Raw genomic sequence first — 11106 nt, forward strand, 5'->3', positions numbered from 1 at the left:
GCGTGTCTGATTTGTAAACTGTGGTGACATAATAATTATGGGCTGTAAGCTCTGTGTAGCGTATATGTAACACTTAATAACACTTAATATCTTATTATTATATAAGGGTATATGAATGCAGTGGCGGTCCCTTGCATTAAAAAGGCAGCCGTCAGTGAGAAGTAGAGACTAATTATCATCATTTCACTATACTGAATTGACGACCATGACCACGACAAATAAGATAATACGAATATCCTGTTAGCATGGTCACTCTGAGGCCGAGATATTCCCCAATATGTTATAGATATGACTATAAAGAATGTATCCCAAAGAAACGAGAATAAACGAGAATGTGCATTAAATGGTGCCTATTAGACAGATTAACTGCTTCGTTGGGTTGGGCTGGGCCTTAGTAAGGCTATATACACTGAGTTTTCTTTCATTTAAGAAATTATCATTTTAAATCAGGGTCTTTAAAATAGGCTAATATCTAATAATGATTAGACAGGTATCGTTTTATGAGATTTTTATATACGAATATGTGATAGATGCTAGTACCCACAGAACCTAGATCGCTAAAGCTAACGCTTTAGCAACCTAATCTTTATAAACGTTCAACGTTAACAATGAAGCGTTTTATGTATTTCTTTCCATTTAACAACAAAGCTACATATACATATAACTAGATACTAGGGTTATTAAATTGTTTTTAGAGTTTTTTATAAATGTAATCGAAAAAATAAAAGTCTTTAAATAAAAAAATAATATAATAACAACATAACAACACTTAAACTTAAAGCTAATAACTTATTTACAATTGTACTTTAATACTGGACCGCACCGCACTTTACCAGCGAACATGACTTAGTTGGCTCTATACAATCAAACAAAATCAATTGATTTGATATGTTTTTGAAGTATTCATTTTCTTTTATGGTAAGGACCACCGCCGTGGCCTGATCCTAACGCGTTCGTGTAGCTGTCACCGAAACCCCCTCCGTGCCCATGGCTCAAGTCTGACAAACTGAATCCTCCGTGACCTCCGTGGCCACTGGACCCGCCTATACTATAGCTGTCTCCATGGCCACCTCCAAAGCCTCCTCCGTGGCCACCGCCAAAGCCTCCTCCGTGGCCACCGCCAAAGCCTCCCCCGTGGCCTCCCCCGTGGCCACCGCCAAAGCCTCCTCCGTGGCCACCGCCAAAGCCTCCTCCGTGGCCACCGCCAAGACCGCCTCCGTGGCCACCGCCGAAGCCTCCTCCACCTCCTGAATATCCTCCGTGACCACCACCGCCTCCTCCTATATTTTCCACACTCACTACAGCGTATGTCTCCTCATGGCCACCTCCGTGACCTCCACCGTCACCAAAACCTCCTGACCCGTGACCACCAGACAGTGCAGATGCATAGCTATCACCTCCAGAGAATCCGTGGCTAGATCCACTGCTGTGGTCGTCATGGCCGCCTCCATATCCTCCGAAACCACCTCCGAGGCCACCGCCAAAACCTCCGCCTTGGCCGCCGCCAAAACCTCCGCCGTGTCCACCATCATATCCTCCACCAATATCATCACCATGTCCGCCGCCGAAACCTCCCCCATGACCACCGCCATATCCTACATCATTCCCACCGAAGCCGCCTCCATGACCGCCGCCGAATCCTTCGTCGTGACCTCCGAAACCACCGCCGTGACCTCCGCCAAAACCACCTCCGAAGCCGCCACCATGTCCTCCACCTCCACCAAGGTCGTATCCCCCATGGCCTCCTAAATCATGACCACCGCCGAAGTCGTGATCCCCGTGACCACCATCGCTTCCATGACCGCCGCCGAAGTCATGACCACCGCCGAATCCGCCATCGTGTCCTCCGCCGTAGCCACCACCGCCGCCGCCGCCGAAATCATGACCGCCGCCGAAATCATGGCCTCCGCCGAAATCATGGCCACCACCGCCTCCTCCATGACCACCGCCAAATCCTCCTCCGAAGCCACCTCCATAGCCGCCGCCTCCATGATCATGCTCTTTCAGGTGGTCCGCAAAGCCTCCATGAAGATGGTCGCTTAAGCTGCCGCCATGACCTCCGTAGCCGCCGCCTCCCCCGCCCCCTCCCCCGCCGTGCCCGCCGCCATGCCCGTGATCGTCATGATGCTCTTCAGGTATGTGCACTCGTATGTGTACGCTATAACAACAACATCAAATTAACAACACGGAACAGCTCTCAGCATTTCCATCTGCAAAAACTTGATAGTCAAGTGCATTGATATAATCATGAGAAACCGCAGCCACAATAGATCGCAATGCAGGGTCAGATATGAAACTATAAGGGTTATAGACAATAGCTTTTCACAATTTACCACAATAAAGAGACGCGTGAGAAACACTTTATAGAAATCTCAAACAAATAACATCATCCACAGGTGTTCGTGCGGTTTCAGATGTGGCGTATCTCAAGTATAAATCATCCACATTACAATCAATAGAACAATGAGAGAACAGTTTTTAATATAGATATCATCTGTGAATGACGTCGTAGTTATTAAAGGAACATGAAAATACTAACTGTTCATGTCCACCAAAAGTCGCGGTGCAGATGCCAACGCTAGCCAGAAGGAAACAGCTTAGCTGAAATACAATATATACAGCATATTAATATAACCGTTCTATGTGTTACGCAACTGTGTCCTAGCGGTTGTAAGCTCGGAGCTTTAATGAAATCGAAAGCGGTCAGAACAACTTGCACTTTGCGAATGTCTATATCATGGTTCTTTCCGGATTATGTAACCGGATGAACTATTTGGTTGTTACACGTGACCTTTTCACAGGAACATTGAACTTTGACAAACATTTCAGTGTCTTTATAGACACATCAGCGACACAAATTGTAATATGTCGCTGAAACACATAAAATTCGTTTGAACTGATATCGTATAAAGAAGCTTTTTTATGACTAAAAAATATTTGATTTTTTTTTTTAAATACGAAATCTCTTTCCATCAAAAATTAGTCTAGACCGTGTCTAGAATGGACACAACTTTAGTCAAAATAGTGGGGTTCGAACCCATGACCTCTCGGTTGTGAGCATTTCGTTATAACCATAGAGCTATGGAAACTTTTAATATTTATTTTTTAAACCGAAAATAGAAATAAAATTTGTGTAAGTATTTACTATATACTGATTTTATTAACCCAAAAAATTAAACAAAAATATGTTAATATCCATTATTAACGAAATAATATTATTAAAATTAAATAATAATTCAAAAAAAATCATAATTTTAATTAATTTATTTTTAATTGATTAATAATAAAAAGCACAATGCAAGCGTAAAGTGTTATCTACTCACGGCGAAATGGAAAGCCATGATGTATGGAAGCTGCTTCCACCACTGTACGTTAAAACTCTTTGAGAGATATCATTTACTTGGCCTTTTATATGACAGTGAACGTGCACCCCTACTTCGTACGGCAAAATTTATTGAAAACGTAAATCTTGTGTTTACACTATTAACATGGCGAAATTATTGAGTTCAAGAGATCGCGGCGAATAAAAACCGAACAGGAATCTCTTGAATTGGTTTTCATCTTCCAGGACAACCTTAATGAAGATAGAATGATCAAGATCTAGCTTCACTTGGTAAGTTTCGTTGATAATTTAAATTAATGCTATCTTTTACACATGATAAAAGTCATTAAAATTTGTAAAATAAAATTACAAGAAATATATTCCGTAAAATCCACAGTTTAAATCTGAACTTAATTGCTAAATGTTTTTACATGATATCAAAATACGAATTTAACTGTTTGATGGTAAATTGAAAAGCATTCAATGAGGGGTTTTCATTTCTTATTCTGAAAGAAGACTCGAGCTCAGAAGTGAGCCGAATATGGGTTGATAATGATTGAACGATTGAAATGAAAAAGTCATTAAAATGGTCTAAAGATGATACTACTTTACTTTTATTTTTTATTAACAATACAATAGTATGCAATTTAAGAAATTAAATATCACTTCTCTCAACAGGAAAAACATCGTGAGGAAATCTGCGTACCAGAGAATTTAATTCTCTGCATATGCGAAGTCTGCGAGCGTGGTGGACTATTGGCTTAAACCTTCTCATTTTGAGAGGAGACTCGAGCTCAGCTGTAAGCCCAATATAGGTTGATAATGATACACATTAGGGACACAATTAGGTACAAATTTTAATCTAATTATCCCCGAACCCTTCCCTCCTGTTCGCTCCTCCGCATCTTATAAGCTTAATATTTTACAAACGGATCCCTAAATCTAAAAGTACAAGACCCTCTAAATCTTTCACCCCACACAATTAGATAAACGAGTATCGCACCTCCACCAGCTCACTTTTATTTCGACTATGTTCCACCTTTATTTTATGACTATGTTCACATTTTTTATGTACATACTCATGCTAATTTACAGTTTACTAGTACTTAGTAGTGTGATTTTTCACGTATCCATAAATAACCGTTTAGCTGGTAGAGCTTGATTTTAACAAAAAATAGTTCTTAAAACTTTAAAACGAACTGACGGACGGACAGATGGACATGGCGAAAAATACATGCGTATATACATAAACCGAAAACATTACCCGCTTTAAGTCTAAGATAAGAGAATAAGTCGCTTTAAGATTTTATGGCTTTTACCACAGAATATATTAGCACAAACATTTACCAATAAGTTATATTGTGTGCAATTTTGACTGACCATTGATTGTATGTACGATAAAATGCAATTATCGTACACACACTAAAATTAATGAACCGATTAGTAACCAAAACCGAGTGACGTTATTATGGAGACACTGTTTATACCAACATAAGTTATAAACGATAGAAAATATTTTTTTTGGTTTTCATTGTGTCATGTCATTAAATCAACTTACAGAGAAAATTCGGTAATCATTATTAATTGTATATTTTTTTATCAATTTACATACATAATTTTCAATTCAAAACATGTGTTTCAGAGACTTTTAATGTATGTATAACACGCATAAATTTTTACTGAGTGATCTGACTCTGCTAATTCTTTTTTTATTGGAAAGGGTATTTTTCGAAATTGGTCACGTGTAAATTTGAAAAAACACCTCAAACGTCCAACGTGACTGATTCATTATTGTATCATTGGCCCCTCTTTCAAAGTGATCAGAAAATATTATATCTAATGTTTTCTTTAGTTTTTTAGTTTCCTGCATACGTTTGTGTTTTTGTAGTCATGATAAAAACAATCTTTAAAATCAGAGCTGCTTCTGAGAACTTCCAGAATATACCTACTTGTTTTAAGTTTTCATTGACGCGACTATTCTAATTTCAAGAAATTCCGAAATAATATGCATATTTCACAATTATATTAACAAAACCATAACAAATGTCTACTAGTTTACCTAAAATATGTAATGTACCTATAATAATGTATACGAGCGGGCACCCGCGACAATATACGCGTGAATTTCTGTTTTTCACAAATCTCTCAGAAAACATGTAATTTTTCGGTAATTCCTATCTTCCAGTAAAAGAGTTCCATTGAATCGGTCCAGCCGTACCATAGATTGGTGAATACAAACAGAAAGACAGACAGACGGACATGGCGAAACTATAAGGGTTCCTTGTGGACTGAAAACCCTAAAAATACATTTATATTTTGTTTATAATATGTAAGTTAGTATGTATTGATTCAAGATATAAGATAAATTTTATTTTTTTATCAAATTTCTATTTCGTCATTTTATATACTTACTAGCGGACCCGGTCAAGCTCCGCTTTGACTTGTGTGCACTTCTTCCCTATCTCTAATCTACACTACCCCCACCCTACCCTTACCCTACCCCTACCCTACCCTACCCCTGAATTCATTTCTTACAAAAAATATGATAAACGAAGAAGCGCTCGACCGATTTTGTGCAAACTTCACATAAACCATACTAAAAATAGTCCGAACAAAGCGTAAACATTTGGTTTGGATAGGTGAGCCCGTTCATGAGTTATAAAATTACCACGAAAAATGGCATTGATTTTTATATAAATAGATCACAGGTATAACCACAGATATAGAAGTAAGCGTCAGTTTTTAGCGATGTCTGTTCTGTGGTTATCACAGACAAACAGTAACGCAAATAACATGTGTTATGCAAGCTAATGGCACTTCAGCGCTGCAGGAAATGTGAACAAAAATTTGCTTGATGATGATGCGACGATAGCTTTCATTTGTCGCCACCGAGTTATAGCTAGATACGATATTATTATTTATGTATCTACGTAAACTGGACGCTTTCAACGCATCCATATTATCTTTACCTATAGATTGGTATGTAAATATTATAAAACTAAATCCCCCGCGGCGTCTGACTGTATGTCTGTTCGCGGTAAACTCAAACGATGCAAACGATTTTAATTATCATGAATATCAATATATGATATTGATGACAGTGCATTGCAATATATTGATGACAATATTGATATTGATAATCAGTGAAAGCCCCATCATAATCGGTTCAGCGGTTTCATAGAGTAGCCCGGACAAACAGAAAGACAGACAAAAAGAAAACATACATACAGCCGAACGTAGAACCTCCTCCTTTTTGGAAGTCGGTTAATTAAGAAAAAGCTTGATTATGTTCTATGATCGTGTAGGTAAATACGAGTAGCTAAAACACGTAATAACACACACTTATTTTAAAATCACAGACAGACACTTCAATTTTATTTATATGTATTGATGAATGAGGGGGTTATAGTCCACCACGCTGGCCCAATGCGGATTGGCAGACTTCACACACACAGAGAATTAAGAAAATTCTCTGATATGCAGGTTTACTCACGATGTTTTTCCCTCACCGTTTGAGACACGACGTGATATTTAATTTCTTAAAACGCACACAACTGAACAGCTGGAGGTGCATGCCCCGGACCGGATTCGAACCTACACCCTCCGGAATCGGAGGCAGAAGTCATATCCACTGGGCTATCACGGCTCATAATAGCATATCACTAAATATTTCTTGAAAATAAAAATCTTTAACTTTTAGCCTTTATTGTGTCCCCAGGACACGAAGCCAGGACATCGTGATAAATAAAAGGAATAAACAACTTGTACTAGCATATGGCAAGAGAAACTGCTGACAAACTTTCAGTGTTTTTAAATGAATGAGATCTGGTTAGTACAGTTTTATTAGTTAATAAGTAAATAAGTATATCTCTTACAAAGTTTGTATCAAAACATTTGATCTTCTATTTTTCAGACCTACTTTTTGTGTACCGAATTATATGAATGGATCACGCAATGCAGTTGTACTACGCGAGGTTTTGTTAAAGTATTTTTAACAATTATGGTCACAAATATTTGCGAAAGGTTACACTCGCAGTTTTATTTTAGTAACGGACAATGATTTTGTTTTACAACTTTCAAACGTATGTGCATTGTTTTAGAGTATAGAATTAATAAATACTTTTATTTGTTGAATTAAGCGGCTCCTCTTCGGCCAATCATCGGATTCACGATGAGTTTTTGACACAAATAATAATTATTTCGCCGATTACGTGCAGCGGACGTTCACTTTTTTAGAGAGGTAAGGTGTTATATCATAGGGCCCTGCGCCTACGACGTTGTGACTGAGCGACCATAATGTGTTTACGCACTGTATGCTCTAATTATATTTAATTAAGGCGACTCGAAGACTGCCGGCTCTAGAAAATGATACTGGAATCATCATTCAGGAAATTCTCAGATTTTCAGCAGCGACGGAGACCGACCATTATTCATACACTACATACAATATTTCATAATGCCACCATTATCATATTTTATGTGTATTTTATTCTTTCTATTAACCAAAAAAAAATTCCTTGGCAGAGTTTGTTGTGGGCTGTTCTCGGACCAAGGCGCGTTTGGAACCCTCGTAACTTTAATTTTAAGTTTTCGATTATTATTACCACCATTAGATTAAATTAAAATATGACATTTTCTTGACCTTTCAAAAGTGATTGTAAACTAAGCCTAATTCAAATAAATTAATTTTGAATTTTTTGAATTTTTATTTGGTGTGCAAATAAAGTGTTATACTAATAATACCTAATATTAGGTATTAGTAAATTTGATGAATTCAATTTGTGAATTGATGAATGATTACAAGAACCAAATTAGTTACCTAGAGACTCTCGCGAGTTTGTATGAAAGTCCTTCACTTTTTATGCTGCAAACTTGAAATTTGGCAGGAAGGTGGTTTATAGTTGGTAGACATTCTGTTAGAGTGTGGCTAATGAAACTGTAATTGATCGGCAAATTAAAAAAAAATCGTCGTGAATTCTCAAAATTATAGTGCAAATATTGTGACTGAGTTTTATAGTAATATTGTATTCACAAGCAAAAAAATAATTTATACAAATTATGGAAACGCATCTTTTTTTAAAATTTGATAAAGTGATTTTTTTAAGTTTGTCGGGTGATTTCTGTCTCTACTTTGACTAGCCAAACCATACAAACCAATTTTGCGAAAGGGCCGGATAAGGGCCTAAATGCTTTCTACAGGCAGGGTTGTTTTTTATTGTTTGTAGATGTTCATTACAAACAAATTTTGCGATAGAGCTGGATTAAAGAGGTCTAAAGTGTGCTAAACTCGCAAGTTTAGTACATTATTTTTGTGCTAAAAACTTGAAATTTGACAGGTGGTTGTTGTGATGATTGAATGCATGTAAAGACAAAACATAAACTAGTGTATCTGTATTTAAAAGCTCTAATGTAACTTTGAAATTATTTTGTATACCTACTAACATTCTCCATAAATAATCGATTCTTTTGACGTAACAGCAAAATCAGCGAAGTAATCGATTATTCCGTGTAACACCTACAGTTAAAATATACAGCTAAAACTGTAGGCCATAAATCCCGCAGGAACAATGGATTCTTCTGGGATAAAAAGTAGCATAAATGTATTATATTGCACAACAACCTCCTCTATTTACCAATGAAAGTCCCGTCTAAATAGGCATAGCCGTTCCAGAGTTTAGCCCGTACGAACAGACAATCATTTATTTTTATCTATCTAGGTTCCTATATCCCATAACACGAAGAGTCACTTAATGAAGTGACCTTTAACTAGAAACATGATCTGCTATGCAAAATTCAGTTTATACTCAAGCGACTGATCACTGATAGATGTAACTGAACACAGAAAAAAAAAGGTTCCTATATCTACACATATTGTCTACAAGTGGGGAGCAATGACTTTATCGACCGTGTCCATAACAAGTCTATTAGTTTCCCGTTTCCGGTTTTAGTCTATATAAAATCTCGACGTATAGGAAAATTTACTGATGTAATTTATCACTGCAAATACATTCAGTGTAAAACGGAAATTGAATGGATAGATCCGGTATACACTTATACTAAAACTAATATCAGTCGTGGTTTCACGTAAAGTCAAAGCCATTAAACAATTTAATATTATATAATTTTGCTGGTGGGAGGTTCGGCCGTGGCTAGTTACCACCCTACCGGCACGTACCGCTAAGCGATTTAGCGTTCCGGTACGATGCTGTGTAGAAACCGAAAGGGGTGTGGATTGTCTTTCTACTCCTAACAAGTTAGCCCGCTACCATCTTAGATTACATCATCACCTACCATCAGGTGAGATTGTGGTCAAGGGCTAACTTGTAAAGAATAAAAATATATATATATATATATATATATATATATTAACCCGGAAAGTATATATTCCTTCTCCAATACAGCGTCTGTAGCCATTCGGCACGCCGATTCTCTTCCTACAAACGCTATCGCTATAAAAATTAAAAATAGTATGGGAATGACTATCAAGTGACAGGTCACGTGATAAAGTTGTCGATCGGATCAGTCATTCCCATACATTGTTAGTTATCAAAGCGTTAGCGTTTTTAGAAAGAGAATCGACATGCCACATGGCTAAGGCTGGTCTGTAATGAGTCCTCTGGGTACGGGTATTTTTTATCTAAGAAATGCGAGTCATTGCGTATTTTAACCTATGGAAGAGTTATAAGCTGACAACGTTTGAGCTCTTAAAAAATTAGAATAGTCTGGCTCCGCGGCTGTTTATAATCTGGCAAGTTCATTGATGACACTCCCATGATATGTGGGCGACGGGGGGAAAGACTGCGCGGGTGTGAAATCGTGCGTGCGGGGAATTGAGGAATATCAATCGTGGGTTTTTCATTCATCGCTACACGCCCCCCGGCCCGCGCGGATCATCGGGAGTGTAGAAGTTGCCAAGCTTCTTTCATTTAGCGCAAGATGGCAATTGTAGTGTGACGTCACATCAAACGATTCATACACATTATTATACAAAGACTGTGTGAATATGTTGGTGGCAAATTAATACAATTTACATATAGGTTAGCCGCTTGTATTAACAGTTTTGTTATACCAGTAATACTTCCTGTCTAGACGCAGCTTTCTACTCTGTTATATAGTTTTGCATATAATAGCCTCGAATGCAGGCGTTCAGTTTAGCTCACAGCTCCTTAACGAACTAGGTCATTCTATAGTCTAACACAGCGGTTCTCTAACTTTTTGGTGACGGAACCCTCTTGGAAGGGGAAATACTTGACAGAACCCTACCCTACCCTAAAACAATTGTTTTTGTAAATGTATTATAATGTATGGATTTGCCAATGCACAACTTTAAGCAATGTGTTAAAAAACATTTACTTAGTCGAGGTTACTACACTATTGATGAGTTCCTTAACGACAAAGGTGCTTGGAGGCCATTGGATCAGCTTCCACCTTCACACAGGAAATAAAACTATAAGAAATTGTAATTTAATTGTTATCAAATGTAAATTGTAATACTGAATGATTTTTTCAAAAGAGCAACTGTTGAGTTTCTTGCCGGTATCTTCTCAGCAGAACCTGCCTTCCGAACCGGTGGTAGAATCTTTACAAATAGTCAACTGACGTGTCAAAAGTGCTTGTAAACTGAGCCTACTTGAAATAAATGAATTTTGAATTTAGAATTTTTATCAATTAATTAATTAATAATAAAAGTACAATGTAACAGTTACTACTAATTACATACTTAGTAAGTTACTACATAACAAGTATAATAATAGAAGATATTACAAAAAAACTAATGCGAGGCA

At 37.4% G+C, this 11106-nt stretch overlaps 1 protein-coding gene across 3 annotated transcripts; it reads right to left on the bottom strand.

Moving 5' to 3' along the window:
* Positions 1-730: 730 nt before the first annotated feature.
* Positions 731-3421, bottom strand: LOC112046352 (uncharacterized). 3 transcript variants are annotated; one of them, XM_052890652.1, is made up of 4 exons: positions 3324-3421; positions 2540-2601; positions 1164-2158; positions 731-1103 (listed from the first exon to the last, which is right to left on the bottom strand). In XM_052890652.1, the coding sequence occupies exons 1-4, from the start codon at positions 3339-3341 to the stop codon at positions 904-906; spliced, it is 1275 nt and encodes a 424-aa protein (XP_052746612.1). In that variant the 5' UTR covers positions 3342-3421; the 3' UTR covers positions 731-903. The 3 variants fall into 3 exon arrangements, with proteins under 3 accessions (XP_052746612.1, XP_052746611.1, XP_052746610.1); XM_052890651.1 differs by having other exon boundaries at positions 731-1127; XM_052890650.1 differs by having other exon boundaries at positions 731-2158.
* Between the last annotated feature and the right edge of the window lie 7685 nt (positions 3422-11106).

This window comes from Bicyclus anynana, chromosome Z (assembly GCF_947172395.1).
Source record: "Bicyclus anynana chromosome Z, ilBicAnyn1.1, whole genome shotgun sequence".
Lineage (NCBI taxonomy): Eukaryota > Metazoa > Arthropoda > Insecta > Lepidoptera > Nymphalidae > Bicyclus > Bicyclus anynana.